Below are 23738 nucleotides of genomic sequence, written 5' to 3' on the forward strand. Positions count from 1 at the left end.
GATGCTTTTGCATGTTGTCTTCATTGAAATCCTGAGCTTTAAAAAAAAAAATCACCTTCTGGCAGGGGGTGTAGTTCAGTGACTGAGTGCTTGCCTCATGTGCAAAGCCCTGTGTTCAATCCCCAACACTGTAAATACACACACACACACACACACACACACACACACACACACACACACACACATATATATACCAGCTTAACACTTTTGTAAATTGAATGTTTAGAAACTACTGAAAGTATTCCTCTCAAAACAAGTATCACAATCAGTTTATAATGTATCACAGTTTATAATGTGAAAGGAAATTTCCATCCCTTTCTGGCTAATCTGATGCACAGCTCTGTAGCTTTTGACCTTTTTTCTTTCTTCCTATACTATAACACTATCCAAGCTGGGTGCTGTAGCACTTGCCTGCAATCCCAGTGACTCTGGAGACTGAGGCAGGAGCATTGAAAATTCAAAATTCAGTCTCAGCAACTGAGTGAGACCCTTTCTCAAAAAAGGGCTGGTGATGTGTCTCAATGCTTAAGTGCCCCTGGGCACAATCCTCCGTATCAAAAAACAAACATACAAAATTAAACAAAAAAACTACAGGCAGCATACAGCTAGATTGTAGTTTTTGCAGTGTCTTTTTTTAAAATCACAGACTTTAAAATTACTTTTAGTGATATTTCTCAAACAGGGATGTCAAATCAGTTTATGTTTAGCATATGGGAAGAATTTCACTTGATCTAAACTGGCCTAAAATCAAAATTGTCTGGATGTAGGAAACAGAACAGAAAGTTTATGATTCACTAATCTGTTCAGATACTGCCCTAAAAAAGCTCACTTCTGTTTTCTAACAATGTAAGACAGTGATAAGTAAAAAAACAAGAAAAGAAAAGAAAAAAACTTCTGTTTTTTTTCTTTTCTTTTCTTTTCCCTCCCTCCCTCCCTCCCTCCCTCCCTCCCTCCCTCCCTCCCTTCCTTCCTTCCTTCCTTCCTTCCTTTCTTCCTTCCTTCCTTCCTTCCTTTTCTTCCTTTTCTTCCCAACCTAGCACGCTGCTCATGCTAGGCAAGTGTTCTACCATTTAGCTATACTACCAGTCCCAGAGATGTTATATTTTATTGCTTTATAATATTTTTTTTTTCAGTTCAAAGTTTTAAGATTGGCCAGGCTGGCCTCTAACTCTTAGGTTCAATTTGTTCTCTTGCCTCAGCCTCCCCAGTAGCTGGGACTGCAGGCACAGGCACACATCACTGCACGCATCTCCACCATTTTTAAAATCCATTCTAATTAGTTATACACGACAGCAGAATGCATTTCGATTCATTGTACACAAATGGAGCACAACTTTTCATTTCTGTGGTTATTCACGAAGCAGAGTCTCATTCTACCATCTTTCCAACCCCCAAATCCCGTCTCCTCCCCTCACTCCCCTCTGCCCAATCCAAAATTCCTCCATTCTTCCCTTGCCCCCCCCCCCCCCAGCAATTAAGAATCAGCATCCACATATCAAAGAGAACATTTGGCCTTTGGTCCTTAGGGTTTGACATATTTCATTTAGCATGATACTCTCCAAATCCATCCATTTACCGGCAAATGCCATAATTTCATTCTTTAAGGCTAAAGTAATATTCCATTGTGTGTATATATATACCACAGTTTCTTTATCCATTCATCTGTTGGGCACCTAGGTTGGTTCTACAGTTTAGCTATTGTGAATTGAGCTGCTGTAAACATTGATATGACTGCATCACTGTAATATGCTGATTTTAAGTCCTTTGGATATAGACTGAGAAGTGGGATAGCTGGGTCAAATGGTGGTTCCATTCTAAGTTTTCTAAGTAATCTCCACACTGCTTTCCAGAGTGGTTGCAACAATTTGCAGTCCCACCAGCAATGTATGAGTGTACCTTTTCCCCCACATCTTGCCAATACTTAGTGTTGCTTGTATTCTTGATAATTGCCATTCTGACTAGAGGGAGATGAAATCTTAGTTTTGATTTGCATTTCTCTAATTGCTAGAGATGTTGAACATTTTTTTCATGTATTTGTTGATGGATTGTATGTCTTCCTCTGTGAAGCATCTACTCAGTTCCTTAGGCCACTTATTGATTGGGTTTTTTGTTTTGTTTTGTTTTGGTGTTAAGTTTTTTGAGTCTTTATATATCCTAGAGATTAGTGCTATCTCTGATGTGCGTTCCACCTTCTTTTTTTAAAAAAGACTGAACAGTATTCCATTATAGAAACATATCACATTCTTTTAACCCTGAGTATTTGAGCTGCTTCCACCTCTTGACTATTGTAAATAATGCTGCAATGCTTGTAGGTGTGCAAATATCCCTTCAAAATTCCACTTTAAGGACTGGGGGTGAAGCTCAGCAGTAAAGTAGCTTGCCTAGCATACAGGAAGCCTTGACTTTGATCTCCACCACTGAAAAAAATTTTTTTCATATCTGTGGATTATACCCACAGAAGTGAGATTCCTGGATCATATGGTAATTGTCTAGTTTTTTGAGGACCCGCCATACTGTTTTCCACAGCGTCTTGTCATTTCACATTCCCACCCGTCTTGCACAAAAGTTCCAATTTTTCTACATTCTTGCTGACACTTGTTCTTTTTCTCCTTTTTAAAAAAATTTGCCTTTCTTTAATGATTAGCGATGTTGACCATCTTTTCACATGCTTGTTGGCCATTTGTATATCATTTTTTGGAGAAATATCTGTTTGGATCTTTTGCCCATTTTTTAGTTGGACTGTTATTTTTATTGTTGCGTTGTGCCTCTTCATATATTTTGAATATTGTCTTTATCAGATTTCATGAATTGCAGTTTTTATTCCATTATAGCTTTTATAATTAGAAATTATAACCCTCCCCCAGGGTTGGCTTTTCACCCTGATGACTCCTTCCTGTGGTGTGCAGAAGTCATTAAGTTTGGTGGAGTTCCATTTGTCTATCTTTGTTTTTGTTTGCCTGTACTTTTGGTGTCATATCAAAAAAATCATTGCCAAGTACAGGATCATGAAGCTTTCCCCTTGTTTTCTTCCACAAGTTTTGTATATTTTTTTCTTTTCTGTTCTTTTTTTTTTAAAGTTTTTTGAGAGTTTTATATTTTTAGATCATACATTTATGTCATCTATCCATTTTGAATTATTTTTGCATATGGTGTAAGGTAAAGAGCCAGCTTCCCAAACAGTGTTTAAGGGAGTCATTTGCCTACAGTGTGGTTTTAGCACACTTGTCAAAAGTCATTATACCATGTACTTGAGGGTTTATTTCTGTGCTTGCTATTCCATTCCATGAGTCTCTGTGTCTGACTTTATGCCAGTACCATATTGTCGTAATTACTATAACATTTGTTTGGAACAGATAGCAATTTTGCCAAAGTCATTATTTCTGCTATTTAATAGATGATTTAAGAGAAATCAATAAGGGTACTGCAATAACTTGACAGAATATTGAACTAGTATTTCTCCTTGTGTTAAGAAAAATAGACAATTTAAAATATATTTTAAAGCCAGGCATGGTGGTGCATGCTTATGAGCCCAGCAACTCAGGAGGCTGAGGCAGGAGGATCTCCAGTTTGAGGCTAGCCAGGGCAACATGGTGAGACCCTGTCTCAAAATAAAAAATAAAAGGGTTGGGGATATAGCTCAGTGATAGAGTGCCCTTGGGTTAAATCCCAGTACCACAGTAAAAGAGCTAGGCATGGTGGTACACACCTACAGTCCCAGCAGCTCAAGAGGCTGAGGCAGGAGTATTGCAAACTCAAAGCCAGCCTCAGCAACTTAGTGAGGCCCTAAGCAACTTATTGAGACCCTTCCTCAAATTTTAAAAAATAAATAAAAAGGGCTGAGGATGTGGCTCAGTGGTTAAGCACCCCTGGGTTCAATCCCCAGTACCCAAAAAGAGAATATATTCTGGAATTAGATAGCAGTGATATTGGAAAAACTTGTAAATACACTAGAAGCAACTGAATTGTATACTTAATTTTTATTTTTTATTTATTAATAAGGCTAGTCAAGTGAAGCTGTGGAAATGGAGAAGGAACAAAGAAATCTAACTGGTGTGATCATTTAATTGTAAACACCACTGCCAGCTAAATAGTAGACATTAAAGGTGAATTTTATAGTATGAGAATGATATCTTAATAAAAAATAGTGTTTTGTGAGTCTCTTGCCTTAAAAGCATGCCAATACCAATGAATAGGGGAAACTTTGAAATATATGTGCTCAGTAAGCAGTATTTGAGAGAGAACTCTGGGATATGCTCATTGCAAAATTTTGATCACTTTTGTTTTGTTCAATAAGATTCTAATAAGAAGAGTTCGATAATGATAAGTGTAAAATATGTCTTCAGAGATTGGTCTGTGGTCACTAGCATTTCCTGTCACAGATTATCAAACTTGCCTTATACTAGGTGCTTGTAATTTGAACACATGTCCGTAGAATTTATCGAAATGTGTCCAACACTGAATTAAGGACCTTGAATTTTTCATTGCTAAGAATGTGAGCTATGGAGTCACAAGACTTGTACTTGAAATATAGCTCTAATATATAGCTATAGGTTAGGTATTTAATTTCTCTAGTTTCCTCATCTATTAAGTAGGCTAACAGTAGCTACCTTAAATTAGATATTCAGTATCAAGCACTATTAAAGTGCCCAGAAGAAAGGATGTCCCTAATATAGAACAAATAATTTGTACTTTTTACTACTAGTTAATAATCTTTTTTGACCTATTTCATCTTAGTTTTTATTGCTGTAAATATCTCAAAAGTAGAGTACCTTGTGTATAGAGAGTGCCTGCTTAACCCATTAATCCCCAAGTTTTCAATTCTGTGAATATTTCAATGCAGTTGACACAGGTGCATTAACATAGGTTAGAAATTGAAATCTAGGGCTGGGGAGATAGTTCAGTTGGTAGAGTGCTTGCCTTGCAAGCACAAGGCCCTGGGTTCAATCCCCAGCACTGACTGAAAAAAAAGAAAAGAAAAAGAAATTGAAATCTAGCTGAGCAGATTGGCACACTCCTGTAATCCCAGCAGCTCGAGAGGCTGAGGCAGGAGGATTGCAAGTTCAAAGCCAGCCTCAACAATTTAGTGAGACCCTAAGCAATTTAGCGAGTCCTTGTCTCAAAAGAAAACATTAAAAGGGGCTGGGAATGTTGCTCAGTGGCCAAAGTGATTAAGGATCCCTGCGTTCCATACCCAGCCAATACAAAAATTAAAAAATAGAAAAAATTAAAAAAAGAAAAGAAATTGAAATCTAGAGCTTATATATGCTTTATATATTTTTTCATATATACATGAAGTTTTTTTTTTTTTCCAAATGCTGTAGGCACTCACCTATTACTTTTCTCAAAAGACTAAAACTCTAAAAACAACATTTACTTTAAAAATTACCATAAGTGTTTTATCTGTTGTTCAATTTGTTTTTATAGATGTTCCATATCTGAGGCAATGAGACTTAATGGGTTAATAAACTATGTAATGAATTACAAATATTCTTTTCCACTTAGCCAAAAACTAAGTGTTTATGATGAATTGGATTGAGGAGCTACTGTATTTATATGCCAAAAGGAAACAGTAAATTATACTCACTTAGTGAATCATCTCCTTTCTTTAACGAAGCACATACTTGTAGCAATTTGGGCATGAACATTTACAGCATGTATAAATAGGTCCATAACGTGGGGGCAGTTAGGGCGGGATTTCAAAGTTGAAAACAAGAAGTGCTCATGCAATGGTGACACTGTTCTTTTCATTGAAGAACTGGATACAGTGTACTCAGTAAATCACTTTTCTGTAGTCTCAATATATTTTTAAAAAATTCTAACTATGTCAATGTGTTTATTTCAACAAATTCTTAATTCCCAATGAGGAAAGGAGATGCTGTTGTTCTCTGATACAAAAAATCAGACCCTATTAAGATTAATATTTATAAATATTATATGTATGTACAATAAAAATGGAACATGAAAGTAAGGACCAAGGGATGATAAAAAATAAAAGAAATATTTATTTCCTTTTTTCCTTTTTTAAAACACATTTTTAGTTGTAGATGGACACACCAATACCTTTATTTTACTTATTTATTTTTACGTGGTACTGAGGATCGAACCCAGTGCCTCACACATGCCACCAAGTGCTCTGCCACTGAGCCCCAGCCCCAGCCCATGTATTTCCTTTTACGTTATAATAATACCACCAAAAACATTAACAAAAATTTATTTATTTTATTACATTTAAATTATATTGTTTATATTAATTTCTTATTTATAATTATTAGAATTGCCATTGTTATCACATGAAGACATGGTGTAAAGATCCTTACACTTAAATATAGGCCATTATAGTTTTTGCATGAAACACATTTTTAAGCCATAATGACAGAGGATATAATAAGAATGGGTAGGAAGGAGACTATAGAAGGGGAAAAAAAAACCCTATAATATTAACTCTAAAGCTTTAAACACCCTCACCTTTGCTCCCCAGGCCTGTTTTCCTTCAGGTCCGAATTCTTAAAAGGTCCATACATTTTAGAGTCTTGTGAATCCAGCTAATTAATGCCTACATATGTTGCTAGCTTATACAATATATTTTCTTTAGGCTAATTAAATAATTTAGTCCAAGGAGAAAAAATATTGTAGAGAGCTGTGTCAGGGGTATGTGCCAGGTGTTATATATTAACTCGGTAATGTCAACCTAATATCCTGAAAAGAACCAGAACACCATAACCATCCTGTACTCCCTGATGGAAAGAATTGAGGGTGGCAGGCTGATGCCACTCCCTCCCACCCTCAGATCATCGTGTTAAAGGTTTCCTTTAAGGGGCTGGGGTTGTGGCTCAGTGGTGGAGCACTTGCCTAGCACATGTGAGGCACTGGGTTCGAACCTCAGCGCCACAGAAATAAACCCATACAGACATAAAGATTGTTTAAAAATATATAAATAAATGAGATGTGAATGGATTAGTTTGTAGGACAATCTATCATTGAAAACAATAGAGCAATCAAACAGTAATTAATGGAGTTCAACACCCAGATGTGGTCAGTAAAAAAGAGAGGCAGAGAAACTTGCCTGGCCACCGTATTCTCAGGAGCAACCACATTTGCTTGAGAAGCCACACCAGAGCTCCACACTGGATCTGGAGGTGGAGAAGACTTCCCTAAAACAATCCAGCCAGTCACTACACAAAAAAAAGCAAATAATAACAAGCCTCAGAAAGTAGTAGGCACCAGGACCCAGAGTTACTACAAGCTACAATGTAATATCTCAAATATCTAGTTTCTATCAGAAACGTTTGAAAAATGCAAAGAAACAGGATAATATGACTTACAACCCTGGGAAAAGAACCAGGCAACCTAAGTTGTCTCGGAGAGGGACTGGATGTCAGATTTATCAGAAAAAGACGTCAAAGAAGTTTTTATTATCACGTTCACAGAACTAAAGGGAGTTAAGGTTGAAGAAGTGAAGGAAGATATAATGACAATGTTTCTTTTTTTTTTAATTCTTTTTTTTTTTAGTTGTCCATGGACCTTAATTTATTTATTTGTATGCGGTGTGAGACTTGAACCCAGTGCCTCACACATACCAGGCAAGCCCTCTACCACTGAGCTACAACCCCAGCCCCAGCAATGTATGTTTCTTTCTTTCTTTCTTTTTTTCCCAAAAGCACTGTTTTTATTTATACAGAGTCCTAACCACTTTAGTAGTAGGAGTGGGAGAGGTTCCTTTTTCAATCCAGGGCCTCCATAATGTTGATTGGTTGTTACCAAACACATAGGCAAGTGGCATCATGGGTTTGGTGAACTAATGACAATGTCTAGTCTCTCTCTGCTAGAGCAACAAGGTGAGCATCCATCGCTGCTTCCGTAAGAATCCTGCATTTAGGATTGTCAACTGTAACTACTCCAACTTCTATTTCTGAAGGTTTGAAATCAATTGATAGGACAGCAGACAGGCGTGTAATTGCAATTTCTATTGTCTGTTCAAATGTCCAGTCAAATTTCTTTTTCACTATTTTTTCAAGGAAGCCGGTTGACTCAGTTTGTTTAACTCCTGCTGCAGTGGCCTTAAACCCACAGTGGTAACCGGCAGCATCACACCTGTACCCCGAGGGCCTTGTTCTTCACCTGTACCAACTAGCATCATACAACTGCCAAGTGGCCTTGTTCCAGCGTTCTGTGTGTAGACCCGAGAAAGCTCAGCAGTTCTTTGACACAGCATGTCCACAGGACTCTCATAGGCACACTCGTATTTCCAATGAGCTGCCTCATAGCGTGCCCTTTGTACCTGGGATCTGCTGTCAGCTGTCATTCCGGTCATCACACAGTCAACGTTTTCAGTTATCTTGAACAAGTGAATCACTGTGCCGGAATCCAGTCATTTGTCAGGTACTTTCTTCTGTGTGACAATTACTGCACAGTCTTTCTCTCTGACAGCTACTGATGTAAGACCACCCTGGTTTATAGCCTTAAAAGAATATTCTACTTGGTAAAGCCGGCCCTCTGGTGAAAAACTGGTAATGTGGCGGTCAAAACCAACACTGGAACCACGGGACATGTTGGTGCACCTACTACATCAAACACAGTCTCCGACCCTGCAGCTTCGGCACCAGCCGTACAAACCCCTCTGGAAGTTGCAGTGACTCACAATGTTTCTTTAAATACAGCACATCTGTATTATCCTAAGGAGATCAAAGTTAAAAAAAAAAAAAACAAAAAAAAAAAACAAGTAGAAATTCTGAAGTTGAAATAGACAGTAACCGTAATAAAATACTCATAGGAATGAATCAGCAGCACATCTGAATGGGCAGAAGAATAAGTAAACTTGAAAATAGATCAATAGATTATGTAAGCTGAAGAACAGAGGAATGAACAAGCCTCAGAGAAATATGAGTGCTATTAAGCACAGCAACAAACATGTAATAGAAGTAGCAGAAGGAAAGGAATAGAAAAACTACTTGAAATAATGGAGAAAACTCCCTAAATATGCTGAAAAACAACCTATACACTTAGGAAGCTCAGTGAATTACAAGTAGAATACACAAAAGAGCTTTACAAATAAACAAATCAGAGTAAAAAATGGCAAAAGTCTTAGTGCAAGGAGAAAATCTTGAAAGCAGTAAGAAAAAGCAACTTGTTGCTGGCACACATCTATAATCCCAACCACTCTGGAGGCTGAGGCAGGAGGATCACAATTCAAGGCCAGCCTCAAAAACTTAGGCCCTAGGCAATTTAGCAAGACCCAGTCTTAAAAAATAAAAAGGGCTGGGGATGCAGCTTTGTGGTTAAGCACTTTGGGTTCAATCCCCAGTACCAAAAACAAACAAATAAATAAATAAATAAGGATAGAACAACTAGACAGAAGAGTGAAAAGGACATAGAAGATGTGAATGCTGTAAAGCAACTATCCTAACAGAGAGATGTGGGACACTTCATCCAATAACAGAATATATATTCTCAAGTTCACATGGATATTCTAGAAGAGAATAAAAGAAATATGAATGTTGGGCTGGGGCTGGGGCTCAGTGGCAGAGCGCTAGCCTAGCATGTGTGAGGTACAAGGTTTGATCTTAGCACTGCATCTAAAAATGAGCAAATTAAAATAAAGTCATGTTGTCTGTCTACAACTACAAAAAAAGAAAGAAAAGAAATCTGAATGCATTTGAAGGAACAGAAGTTATTCAAAGTAAATGTTCTCTGGCCACAGTGCAATGAAATTAGAAATCAATAACATGCAAAAAAAATCCAGGAAACTCATAAATATGTGGAAATTAACACCCTCCTAAATAACCAATAGATCAAAAAGAAATTAAAAGGAAAATTAAAAATTACCAAAAATAAAAATAAAAGAACAAAGAACATGCCAAAGTTTTGGGGATGTTGTGAAAGCCATGATAATGCTTTAAATGCCTATATTAAGAAAGAGCTCAGTGGGGCTGGGGTTGTGGCTCAGTGGTGGAGCACTTGCCTAGCACGTGTGTGGCACTGGGTTCAAACCTCAGTACCACATAAATAAATAAAGCCATTGTGTCCATCTACAACTAAAAATGTTAAAAAAAAAAAAAAAAGAAAGAAAAAGAAAGAGCTCAAGTTAATAACCTAATCTTCTACCTTAAAATACTTGAAGAAGAACAACAAACTAAACTTAAAAACCAGCTAAAAGAAAGAAAAAACAGAACGGATATGAGTCAGCAGCAGATTGTTTGCCTAGCATGCTACAGGCCTTGGGTTGGATCCCTAGCATGGGGGTCGGAGAAGCAGGGAGAAGAGGAGGAAGAAGAAATGAATAATAGAGAAAATTAAAGATACCAAAAGCTGGTTCTTTGAAAAGTAAACAAAATCAACAAATCTTTAGCTAGATTAATGAAAAAAAAGACTCAAAATTTCTAGAGTCAAAAAAAAAGAGAGGACATTACAATTGACCTTATAGAAGTAAAATTTAAGACTCTTAAGGAATACTATGAAAAATTGTGTGCTATCAAACACGTAACTTAGATGTTTTATGGATTGAACTGTGTTCCCCAAAATTATTATGTTGAAGCTTCAATGTGACTGTACTTAGAGATGGACCCTTTGAAGGTTAACTAGCAGGTTAACTAAAGGAAAAACCCCAATTCCATGTAAGTGCTTTATAAGAAGTTCTTTATAAGAAGGGACATGTGCGCACAAAAAGGGGGCGTGTGTGAGGACCAGCCAGAAGGCAGCCATCTACAAACGAAGAGGAGAGGCCTCGGGAAAAACCTACTGTCCAACACCTTGATCCTGGACTTCCAGCCTCACAGTACTGTGAGAAATAAATTTCTGTTGTTCAATCACACAGTCTGCGATAGCCCTAGGAAAACTACTAATACAGAGGAAATGGACCAATTCCTAGAAAGACACAAACTACTGACACTGACTCCAGAAAAATAGACGGAATATACTAATGAATCTGAATAGATTCATAACAAGTGAAGAGACTGAATTCTTTTTTTTTTTTTTCCCCACCCTGACACTAGGAATTGAACCCAGAGGTGCTAACCACTGGGCCATATCCCCAGCCCTTTTTTATTTTTTATTTTGAGACAGGGTCTTAGAGACTTGCTAAGTTGCTAAGGCTGGCTTTGAACTTGTAATCCTCCTGCTTCAGCCTCCCGAGCTGCTGGAATTACAGAAATGCACCACCATGCCTAAATGAGTAATCAAATAACTATTTATAAAAATAAAGAAATAAAAAGTCTAGGCCCAGGAGACTTCACTGATGAATTCTATCAAATACTTAAAGAAAAACTAATACTGGTTCTTCACAAATTCTTTCAAAAGACAGAAGAGGAAAGAATCATTTTATGAAACCTATTTACCTTGAGAGCAAAATCAGACAAAGACATCACAAGAAAACCATTTACTAATATCTCTTAGGCATATGCATGCAAAAAATCTCAAGAGCATACTAACAAACTGCATCTAACAACATGAAAAAAGAATTACATATCATGACCCAGTGCGATTTACTTCAGAAATGCAATGTTGAGTTAACACTCAAAAACTAATTAATGAGGGCTGGGAATGTAACTCAGTGGTAGAGTACTTGCCTGGTATGCATGAGGCCCTGGGTTTGATCCCTACTATCACAAACAAAACAAAAACAACGTGTGGTGGTACACAGCTGTAATTCCAGCTAACAGGAAGGCTTAGGCAGAAGGATCCAAAGTTCAAGTCTCTCCTAAGGCAGCTTAGTGCGACCCTGTCCCAAAATAAAAAATTAAAAGGACTGGGGATGTGGCTCAGTGGTTGAGTGCCCCTGAGTTCAATCCCTGGTAGCCCTGCCAAAAGTTGAATGCTTGTCATTAATCTTAGAGATTTCTACTTTCTAATGTCCTAAATGCTTTAAATTTCTTTATAAGCACTGCTTAACCCCCTTTTTAAAAAAATTTTTTTTAGTTGTCAATAGATCTTTATTTGTGTGTGGTGCTGAGAATCAAACCCAGTGCCTCACACATTCTAGGCAAGTGCTCTGCCACTGAGCCACAACCCCAGCCCTGCTTAACTCTTTTTTGATGTTATCTTTTCATTTTAATTCAGTTGAAAATATTTTCTACTTTTATTATTTTCTTATTTGACCTTTGGCTAATTTATTTAATGTACTAATATTTGAGGATTTTCCAGCTATTTTATATTGTTTTATAATTTAATTTTGGCATGGTCAGAGAATGAACATACCTCGTATGATTGAATTCATTAAAATTTATTGAATTTCGTTTCATGACCCAGAGTAATTTTTGGTAAAGCATTGTGTGCACTTGACAAGAATGTAGTCTGATGTTGTTGGGCATGGTGTTCTATAAATACCAATTAAACCAGGTGTGGTGCACATACTGGTAATGCCAGCAACTCAAAAGGCTGAGACAGGAGTTCAAAGCCAGCATCAGCAATTTAGCGAGGGCCTAAGCAACTTAGTGAGACCCTGTCTCAAAAGAAAACATAAAAAGGGATGGGGAGGTGGCTCAGTGGCTAAGTGCCCCTGGGTTCAGTTCCCAGTATCCAAAACAAAAATCAAACAACAAAAACCTAATTAAATGCTAGGGTTGTAGCTCAGTGATAGGGCATTTGCCTGGCATGTGTTTGATCCTCAGCACCATAGAAAAATAAATAAATTAATTAAATAAAGGTATTGTGTCCATCTACAACTAAAAAAATTATATAAAAAATTTTTAAAATTAAGAACATTTCAAAAACCCAATTAAGTTAGTTGATAGTACTGAGTCATTACCGATATTCTGCCTCCTTGTTCTATCAATTATTAAAAAGGGTGTTGAAGTAATCATCTATAATTATGGGTCTGTTTTCTCCTTTCTGTTATATCACTTTTTGCTTCATGTATCTCAGAGCCCTGTTGTTAGGTGCAAAATCATTAGGATTGTTATTTTTTTGTTTCTGGGTACCAGGAATTGAACCTGGGGGCACTTAACCACTGAGCCACATCCCTATCCCTTTTTATCTTATTTTTTATTTTGCAATAGGGTCTAGGTTGCTAAGGCTGGCTTCGAACTTGTAATCCTTCTGCCTCAGCCTCTGGAGTTGCTGGGATTACAGATGTGTGCCACTGTACCAGGTAGGATCTTTATGTTTTCTTGATGAATGATCCCACGATCATTATGAAATACTGGAAGCAGTTTCTGCCTTATAATCTACTTTGATAGAGTAGTAGTCCTGCCCTATCTGACATTTTATTTTCCAAAAATTTGTTATCTATAAACAGTATGAAAATAGAAAATTCCAGAAACAAATAATTCCTAAGTTTTGAATTGCAGTGTTTTTTTCATAGCATGATGAAATCTTGTGCTAATCCCACTCTGTCCTTCCCAGGATATGACTCATCCCTTTGTCCAATGTATCTTCCCTGTATGTGATACCCACCCATTAGTCATGTGGTACGTTTTCTGGGTTATCAGACCAATTGCTGTGATATTATAGTGCTTGTGTTCAAGTAACCCTTATTTTACTTAGTAATTACCCCCAAGGCACCATTATAATGTGTATATAGGTTTTGGTGCTAACCATAGTTTTAGGCATCTATTGGAGGTCTTGGGAATATACACACCCACTATGGAAAAGTGATCTACTGAAATACAGCCCATCCTGTTTTCTTTTGGTTACTAAGTACATGGTATTGAACTTTCCTAGGGCTGCTATAACATTATATCATCACAAATTGTTTGTTTGTTTGTTTTTGTACTGTTGTACTGGGGATTGAGCCCAGGGATGCTTTACCACTGGGCCACAAACCCAGCCCTTTTTAAATGTTTTATTGAGACAGGGTCTTGCTAAGTTGCTTAGGGCCTTGCTAAATTTCTCAGGCTGGTCTCAAATTTGTGATCCTCCTGCCTCAGCCTTCCAAGTCACTGGGATTACAGTCATGTGCCCTGCACCTGGCTAAATTATCACAAACTTGATGGCTTAATAGAAATTGCTTCTCTCATGGGACCAGAAAGTTCAAATCAAGGTGCAGGGGCCACACTCCCTCCAAAGGAAGTTTCCCATGATTCCAAGTACTTCTTGAGGCTACGTAACTACACGTGCCTGCATCTTCACATCACCTCTGTGTCCTTTTCTCTTCCATCTTTTATAAGGGCACTTGTCATTAGAGCTGGGACTAAACTTGATAATTCAAGATTCTTGAGTTCATTACATCTGCAGTCTATTTCCAACTAAGATTACATTTTCAAAGATGCCAGAAGGCCTGCTCTGTCATGTGAGGACAGTGAGAAGGCAGCTGTTTGCAAGTTAGAACCCTCTCCAGAAACTGACTCTGTCAACCTTGATCTCGGACTTTTAGCCTCTAGAATTATGAGAAAATAAATGCGTTGTGCAGGTTACCTCATCTACCCTGTTTTGTTACAGTAGCCTGAGCAAACTCAGTCTGAGCTCAGGAGTGTTGAGATAGTGTAGGCATAGTGATGACGTCTCATATTTGGGGGGGGTATTGGGGAATGAACTCAGGGCCACTCAGTAGCCACATCCCCAGGCCTATTTTGTATTTTATTTAGAGACAGGGTCTCACTGAGTTGCTTAGCACATCACTTTTGCTGAGGCTGACTTTGAACTTCCTGCCTCAGCCGCCCGAACTGCTGGGATTACAGGTGTGTGTCACATCTGTTCACTAGCAGTATGAACATAACTAAAAGAAGGTAAGTTTTTGCTTTGCAATTTTTGAATGATGTTTTAATAAATACTTTTTTATAGACACATTTTTATTTAAATGTATTTATTTTTATGTGGTGCCGAGGATCGAACCCAGTGCCTCACACGTGCAAGGCAAGTGCTCTACCACTGAGCTACAGCCCCAGCTGAACAAATGCTCTTGATGGTGAATTGTTTGTATGCTCCTGTGATAATGTTAATGCATTCACATTATTGTCACCAGAAGTTCAAGCAGTTTCCAGAGGGGGTCCTCAACTCAGGACAAGTGGAGTTCTTGGCATACGTGCCAAAAAAGAATTTTAGCATGTGTCAGAAACAGAGATGAAGGTTTATTTAGGAAAGCAGAGACACACACACATTCAAGGGAGATACGTGAGCTGTCTCAAGAGGAAGATTTTGGGGTAGAGTGTGGGCCACCCCCTAAGGGAGAAAGAGCAACCTGTTGGTATGAGGTGTTATTTATAAATGGACCATTGCTAGAGGCTGGCCGGTCTAGAGGTGGAGTCAGGGTGGTTACACAATTTGGGGTCAGTGTTCCCTGTGCTTGCACACTGACCTCATGTTTTGTTTTGTTTTTGTAGGCAAGGACATGGGTCAGGGGCACAAGCCAAGGGAGTGGGCTGGGTTGCTGAGGGGTTGCAAGAGCGTTTTCTGCATTTCAATGATTTCTGAGTTCCCTGTGTTCCAAAGGCTCATGGGCTTTTCACTTCTGAGACTCAGTCTCTTTTCGGTATGCCCATATTCCTAGCTCATTATCACTAGTTGTGAAAAATCCTAGCTTCCTGAATTAAGTCACATATTATAGCAATGAACTCAGTGGAGGAGTGGCATTAAAAAGACCTTCTCTTGATTAGCCCACAAACAGTTTTTAAGTCATTCATAAAGTCTATGGAACGACTCCGACTTAAGGAATTCATTCCAAGGTCAGATTCTTTCTGTTGGGCCCTTGCTGGTGTTGTGCTAGCCTTGTGTCACTGCTCAAAGTTACCTGCTCTCTGATGACACTCCATTCACTTCCGCGGATTAAATGGAAAACAAATATAAGAATTAAGAAAACTGATTGTGGCCTATTGGAAAACAGGCACAGTGAGAACTGTGACAGTGGCTTGAGAAGGTCGGGTACTCCGAGGGGACACTTTCCTCTTAAAGACAGAAAGAAAAGGAAGGGAAGGTACCGACAACAGGGTATCTTGAACTACTTAAGAAGCCAACATAAAAACACTTTAAGCCAATTTCAAGCTCATTTGCATATTCCCTCATCTATTCAATACACGCCTATTAAGTTCCTATTGCATAAAATGCTTTGTGCTCTTGGAGATATAAGGATGAAGACTATGTGGATACAGACTATAAGCACTTCATAATTCAAGTAACCTAGAGTGACGTGTTTCTAATATTTCACTAATGTCACAAGAGGAACTAAGTGCTATTAAGATGTAGTGTGTGTGTGTGTGTGTGTGTGTGTGTGTGTGTGTGTAAAATAGAAGCCTAATGATTCTGAAGTAAGCCTTGCAAAATAGTGAAAACTGTAGCAAGACTTTTCCCTTTTTTAATAGGCGCATTGTAGTCATGCATAATTATGGGGTTTGTTGTCACATATTCCTACATGCACACAGTATAATTTGGTCAGTATCAATCCCCAGCACTTCCCCCCTCTCTCCCCACCTTCCACCCTTTGGTCCCTTTCCTCTACTGATCTCCCTTTGATTTCCATGAGATCTGCCCTTACCTTTCTTTTTTTTTTCTCTTTCCTCTCTAGCTTCCACATATGACAGAAAACAGATGTCCCTTGACCTTCTGAATTTGTTTTTTGGCACTGGAGATTGATTCCAGGAGTGCTTAACCACTGAGCCACATCCCCAGCCCTTTTATTTCGGGACAGGATCTTGCTCAATTGCTTATGGCCTCTAAGTCCCTGAGGCTGGCCTTGAACTTTGATCCTCCTAGGTTGCAGAGATGCCACCATGCCTAGCAACCTTCTGCGTTGGATGTATTTCACCTTCCATAATGAAGACCTTTCCAGTCTTAAGGTTCGGCTATGCTGCTCTTTCTCTTATTTCTCACAACATTACAGAGTATCGAGGGTCAAAGAATATTAACAGCTTAAAAAGACCTTGTTTCTCAGCTCACTTGCAGGATGAGGAAACAGCTCCAGATGAGGCTTCACGAGGCTTGCCTGATGAACTCCAGCAGCGGCAGAACTGAAATAGGAACCGTTTTCCTAAAAACTAGGTAGGTAGGATGCCTCCCCCTTCCTCCACTTGTCAAGTTTTCCACCCTTGAGGCCCAGCCAAGTTGTTATGCTCTCAGGACGCCTTCCTGACCCTCCCCAAGTAAATAAAGTCCCCCACCAGGCTATTTTGCTCATAAGTGCATCTAACAATACATTCTAAAGTTGTCATCAGACTTTCTTCCCTAATTATTCTGTCTGGAGAATCTCAAGCCCAAAAGAGGAGTACGTGTGCAGTCCCTGGGATCTCTTTGGATGTGAGGATCACTGCATCATTTTTCATAAAATACCATTTTTTATATTATACAAACTCTTGGTATATTTTTTTTTCCTGATGTAGCACTTACTATTGCTTAGTAAGGTTATTTATGTCTTACCTTAAAAATCCAACAAATACTTTCCTGTTTTACCTACTTTAAGTCCTGTGACTTTTCTTTCATATTCAGATATTCATCAACTATTTAATGAGAATATACCATGTTTCAGATAGCGTACTAACTAGATGCTGGGAATGCAACAGTGAGCAAAACATGTAGAGATGAAAAGAACCAGCAGAGAAGAGACCACCAATCATAACAAAGTATGCTAAATGCTCCACGGGAGGAATCAAGGGTGCATCAACTGTTCTAGAGGATTAAAACCTAATTAGGTTCTGTAAAAGTGATGCTAAAGTGAAGTGTGAAGAGTCAAGAGTTCACTATAGGAAGAATAGTTCCAAAGAGGGAACACGAAGAACTGAAGGCAAGGGAGAAGATCATATATTTGAGGAATGGAAGGGTGGTCCTCAAGATTGAGCCACAATGAAGGAAGATGGGCAGGAGTTAGAAGGGACCACTTAATAAAGGAATTTGGGGATGATGATAAAGTGTCAGGTTAAAAGGAATGAAAAACCATGGAAAAGGGAAAGGACAGCAGAAAGATAAATGATTTTTGTAGTTGTCCTATTCTTAATACTTCTTGAAGAGTCAAGGAAAATCTATATTGTTTGGGTAAAAACAATAAACTTGCCAAGTATTACAGGTAAATCATATGTAAAACACAAGTTACTTCTGCAAAGCAATTTCCTGACTCCTGATTAACATTACAAAACAGATAAGGTGTTTAACAATAGACCAGTAGGTAATTGTATCCCCCTTTAATTTGAAACCAGTCAGCTCTAAATTATTCATCCTAAAGAACAGATATATACATAGCTTAAAATGATCAATAACCAAGATCTTTTTGATTTTACTTTGAAATATGCTCTTTAATTTTCAGTTAAACATGGGTATCTCTGAAATGTTGGATTTTATTTAAAACTGTAACAGAGCAAAGGGGCAATGCATTATGCCAAGTCTTATGATGTATCCCATACTGAGAACTGAAAGTATGTTTTAGGCCAGTGTCAGACTTAGTGGAGTAGTTTGTGTTTTTTTCTTTACACTTTTCCACAATGACTTTTTAAAATAATAAGCAGGAGTAGCTTTATTATTTTTTCTACTAATAAAACATTTCTATTTAGAAAACCAAAGAGCAAAAGTATCCTCTTTCACATTTTCCTGGGGGAGGATCAGGTTAAATAATTGAGTTTAGAGAGCTTCTCTGAGATATAAAGTACATTTTAAAAATGCTAGTAGAAAGAGCCAGAAAGGAATAAAACATTAATAAAGCAGAATACTATAAGAGCTATCCTCTAGGTTTGTAATTTGGATAATGACCATTTTGGCAAATATTACGTGAAAATACTAAAAGGAACAGCAGTTTTAGCAGTGAAACAGAGATGCTACAGAATTTTAAAATATTGACAGATATTGATTAAAGATTTATTTTTCTGTGCAAAATAAAATCAGTGTTTTTACAACTAAAACTAGTTACAAGACAGTAAATGCACTGAGAATAACTTCACTTGCAATATTGAATACTTTTTAATATTAGATGAAGGTTAAGACAGAATCTTGTTTAGAAATCAAAGGACTGGGAGAATTTGTCCTAGGCAACTATTTATAAGATAATAAGAATATTTTGGTTTTATCAATTACTTCTAGCTATGTGTTATCTTCAAATAACAAGATTAGAAAGATGTAACTTAAAAGCTGTAAAATACACCAGACTGACTTTTAACTATTATTTGAGAAATTAATGGGTGGGCCTTATACCATTTGTATAATAACTATTTAGTGATGATGTATATGTTCTGTGAAGAATCTGAATGTGGGGCTTTTGTCTACTTAGTAACTCAGTCGTTAATTCTTAAAAAAACAAACAAAACAAAACAAAAAACCCAAACATTCTGATTTTGTTGTTTAAAAAAATGTTTTCATTTTAATGATTTGAGTTAGTAACAAACAAATATACAAAATTGTCTTTCACATTTCCATACATTGTACTATGGACCAATTGAAAACTCTGGACTACAAATGCAGGTTTCTTTGTATCCTTTTTCGTTGGTGTTGCTGTGCTGGGGATTGAACCCAGGGTCTTGCGCATGCTAGGCAAGTGCTTCGCCGCTGAGTTACATTCCCAGCCCTCTTGGTATCCTTGACTTCAATTACTGTCACTTATAAATAAAGGCAATTTGCAAAAACATGCATTTGTGAACAGATACCAAATGTTGTGCGTGCAAGTTAATGCACAACCAATATTGTACATTGTTCGTTTGTACAGTTGTGTGTCAAGTATAACTATAAAACTGACATAGAACCAGTTATCCTGGGATATTCCACTCTATTTGAAAAGCATTTTTGTGAAACAGATGGAAATACAGTTTAAAACAAAAGTTGTATTCTACAAATACAATAAAATTTGCAACTTAAACGTCTGAAGCAGCATTTAGGAAAGTTACTTCAATAACCCTGCTGCTGTATTGGTTTTATGAGCATATCTTCAAATTATGGGTTGGAATATAGCTGCTTTAAAGAAAATAAATATGCATATTGAGAGGAAAATTATGGTTTAAAAATATGAAGTTTTAAAAATAGTCCCAATGCATGAGTACACCTATATATTTTCAAGTTTTAGGAACTTAAAAAACTTCAGAATTTCAAAAGCAATCCAAAAAATTTCTAAACCTTTTTAAAATATGATTTTTCTCCCATTACTAATGTTTCCTATTTGGTAATAACAGAAAAATGGGCAGCTTCTAGTTAAACTTACTGTGATACTTCATAATTATAAATTTATGACTTCATTAAGAAGGTCAAGTAAGTGGAAATTGGGTCTTAATGAAAATGATAAGGAAGGAGGCCCCTTTCTCCAACCACTCATCTGAACTAGTAATAAGCACCAATACACTGAATTTTTTACATTAAATTATTTCCAGAAATCTATAGGTAGGAAAATTCAATTTTTCTTAAAAATATTTTCCTGGGTCGTGGTAACATGTGCTTTACCTCTTTAATTCTATCTACAACCTAAGTTATTTCTACGTTATAAATTTCAAACTCCCTGGCAAGGAATGTAAATGCTAACAGGCTAGATATTTATTTAACTTCATACAAACAGAGGACTTGGGCATGGTTCTCATAGTAAAAGTCCCACTTTCCTAAGGCCTGAGGTTGATGTTTTTGCCTATGCTACATGGAACAAATGAGAGAAGATGATCCATCTAAACTACCAGGGTTTCTTCGAGGCAGTATCATAGGACTTGGCCTCCCATATTAAGAAAACACTTATTTTACTAACTAACTCATATGAATACAGCTGTAAACACTTTAAGGACAACTGCAGTTCAAAAGGAAATGGGCTATGTTCTATGGCAAATGGGTTAACTTTAAAGAAATATCTTTTTCCATGGGGCTTAAACATGAGGAGAATGTGGCTACAATTTCAAATATCTACTTCAAGAACTACCTAAATGCAAAGTGGCTTTTAAAAATATTTAAAACATAAATGATTGAGGAAAGTAAGCCAGGGAAGAAATGTAAAGGTGTATACTTACAACACTACATCAGCAGATGTAGTTTCCTACTCTGTACTTTGAAAATCAAAGAAACCAATTCTGTCCACAGTCAAGACTACTAGAAAGAAATATGGCTGCTTCCTACTCTTCTCCACTTGCAAAATTAATTTTGATTTTCCCACTGCTGATATTCTCCACAGCTCTCATATGAGTTAGGCAAATTAATCGAATAGGTTACTTTTGTTTTTAAAATAAGAATATTTAACACTTGAGAAAAATTTCTATTATTGAATACCTTGTCTAATGGCAGGTACAAGTATTAAGGATTATTGCTTTTAATAAAATAACCATCAGAAATAAATATTTAAGCTAAACTCAAATACTTATTTTTCACCCAATGCTACAACGTTTTATTCACAAATCAAGTGATATGTCGCCTTCAATTCTTTTGCCAGTTTACTGAAGTTTTAAATATAAGAAATTGGCCTGTTAACTGGATATTGAGACAACAGAAATATCCACATAAGCATGACTTATTTGGGCATTGAGCAGTAATACTGCTTTCTTGAAAGGACTTAAGGCACTAAATGGTGGTAAAATAAACAAAAGTATGATGATTAACAACTTCTTTAGAATCCTAAGAAAGGAGATAGTTTAGAATGACACTAGTAAATCTTTTCCACAAACAAATAAGGCATCCTGTTGGCAAACACAAATAAAACACAAGGTCATATTGAACCTAATACATTCACTGTCTTAGCTAAACTACTTGAACCACTAGCTACCAAACTTAAGAAAGCTACAATAGTGTGTATAAAGGTTGAAAAGGCACTGAAAGGAGAACTCTAACACTTCCAGTTCTAAGAGATAGGGAAGCTGTGTGTAACACTGCATGTCATCTGATTATCCATTTCATTCTTTCCAATGTGGCATGTAGTTAGGTTTTTATTTCAACAAATCAGTGAATGAAGTACTAGTTTAATAAAAAAAAATTTATTTAATGAATCAGGAAATTGCTGCAGTGTCTAACACAGCCCCGTTTATAAAGCTAAATGAATTCTAGCACTGAATGCATATTCTGGATAACACTGAAGCAAATCCGTATGAACAAAAACGGTTACCTCAAGATAAAATTCACAACAGAAATTCAACATACAACTAAATAGGATTTACTGAAAGCAATGAAGTGTAGTACAGATACAGAGAACATAATTATAACCATGACATTTTCCTTGTGAAAAATAAAACTATTAGTAAAATAAAATGTACAATTGAAATTTTCCAGAGGGAAAAACACAGTATAAACAAAAATACTTTTCTTTGAGATAGGGAAAATAGTCTGTCACTGTTTTTTTCATTACAATATAATTTGACACAAAAAGCAGTCATAAAATTGCACCAATTCCACATCCAGTTTCCTGAACATGTTAAAAGGAGTCCATAAAGCAGAATGCAGTTTCTGAACTTTATATTCTAAATCGATGATATTCTCATATAGGATGTTACATCACACCAGATCTGTTTACATAATGTACAATACTTTCAGTTTTGTGGCCAGACATGAATACAAATGCATGCTTTCTGCCACCTCTTTCATTCTGGCATGTAGCCAGAGTCAGAAATAATGAAGTTACTTAAGTGTTATCTCTCTAGCAATAAAGAAAAATTATATTTAGTGCATGCTGCATCATTTGTCAAAAAACATTTCTGAAAATAAAACTCAGTTACCCAATGGTTTATAAAATAGAAAAATCATTCATTAGGATAAAAATGTGGTGGGACTGAGGTCCACTTCTAAGGACTGACTTCCCTGGCAGCACCACGGTCCTCTGCAGAGGTCCTGGTGAAAGCTTGGTGACGGAAGTGGCATACCTGCAGGAGGCCTCTGCTTGACATCTGATTATCTGTCATCACCCCACCTCCGCCATTCATTAGTGCTATAAAAAAGATGGGACTGTTGTGGAAATGTTAGGAACATTTCTGCTGTACATGATTTAGAAGTTCTCCAAATTTTTCAAACAGGTCCTCCACCCATTTTACATTTTTCATACAAAGTTGAACAATTTCCTCTTGTCCTAAATCTTCATTTTTTTTCTGCACAGAAGAAATCTAAAATAAAGAAAAGTGTCATATTAATCTCCAGGATACACAAAGAACTCAAAAAATACCAAAACAAAACAGAACAACTCAATAAATGGGCAAAGGAACTGAACAGATACTTCACAGAAGAAATATTATGAAAAATGTTTAACATCTCTAGCATTTAGAGAAATGCAAATTAAAACTACACTGAGATCCCATCTCACTCCAGTCAGAATGACAATAATCAAGAATACAGGTAACAATAAATGTTGGTGTGGATGTGGGGAAAAAGGTACACTCATACATTACTTGTGGTACAAATAGATGCAACCACTCAGAAAAGCACTATGGAGATTCCTCAGGAAACATGAATTGGAACCACCATTTGACCCAGGATCTCACTCACTGATTTATATCCAAAAGACTTAAAATCAGCATACTATAGTGATGTGGCCACAACAATATTCATAGCAGCTCAATTCACAATAGATAAGCTATGGAACCAACGAAGGTGCCCTTCAATAGATGAATGGATAAAGAAAATGTGGTACATACACAATGGAATATTACTCAGTCTTAAAGAAGAATGAAATTATGGTATTTGTCAGTAAATGGATGGAAACGGAGGCTATCATGCTAAGTGAAATAAGCCAACCCCCAAAGAACCAAAGGCCAAATGTTTTCTCTGATATGTGGATGCCCACATAAAATAAGGGGAGAGGGGGAGGGAAGAAAAGAAGTACTTTGGATTAGACAAAGGGGAATGAAGAGAGAAGGGAAGGAGGATGAGTTTAGGCAAGACAGTAGAGTTAATCGGACATAACTTTCTTATGTTTGTTTATGAATACATGACCAGTGAAATTTCACATCATGTACAAC

At 37.0% G+C, this 23738-nt stretch overlaps 1 protein-coding gene, 1 long non-coding RNA gene and 1 pseudogene across 6 annotated transcripts in view; 1 reads left to right on the forward strand and 2 right to left on the reverse strand.

Moving 5' to 3' along the window:
* LOC306639480 overlaps window positions 1-23738 on the forward strand; it is a 66679-nt gene that overhangs the window by 1594 nt on the left and 41347 nt on the right. The window contains exon 2 of the long non-coding RNA XR_013757663.1: window positions 16796-16902. This is a non-coding gene — a long non-coding RNA (uncharacterized lncRNA). The remainder of the gene's footprint in view (window positions 1-16795; window positions 16903-23738) is intronic.
* On the reverse strand, window positions 6078-12976 carry LOC306639479 (proteasome subunit alpha type-6-like; annotated as a pseudogene). The gene has a single exon. The product of its transcript is annotated as a proteasome subunit alpha type-6-like (transcript).
* QSER1 (glutamine and serine rich 1) overlaps window positions 19182-23738 on the reverse strand; it is an 87214-nt gene continuing 82657 nt past the window's right edge. For all 4 annotated transcript variants that reach the window (XM_079103061.1, XM_079103060.1, XM_079103063.1 and 1 more), the window contains one exon: window positions 19182-22886. In XM_079103061.1, the coding sequence (XP_078959187.1) occupies window positions 22746-22886 (141 nt within the window). In that variant the 3' untranslated portion in view covers window positions 19182-22745. The remainder of the gene's footprint in view (window positions 22887-23738) is intronic.

Source organism: Sciurus vulgaris, assembly GCF_902686455.1.
Source record: "Sciurus vulgaris genome assembly, chromosome: 11".
Classification (NCBI taxonomy): Eukaryota; Metazoa; Chordata; class Mammalia; order Rodentia; family Sciuridae; genus Sciurus; species Sciurus vulgaris.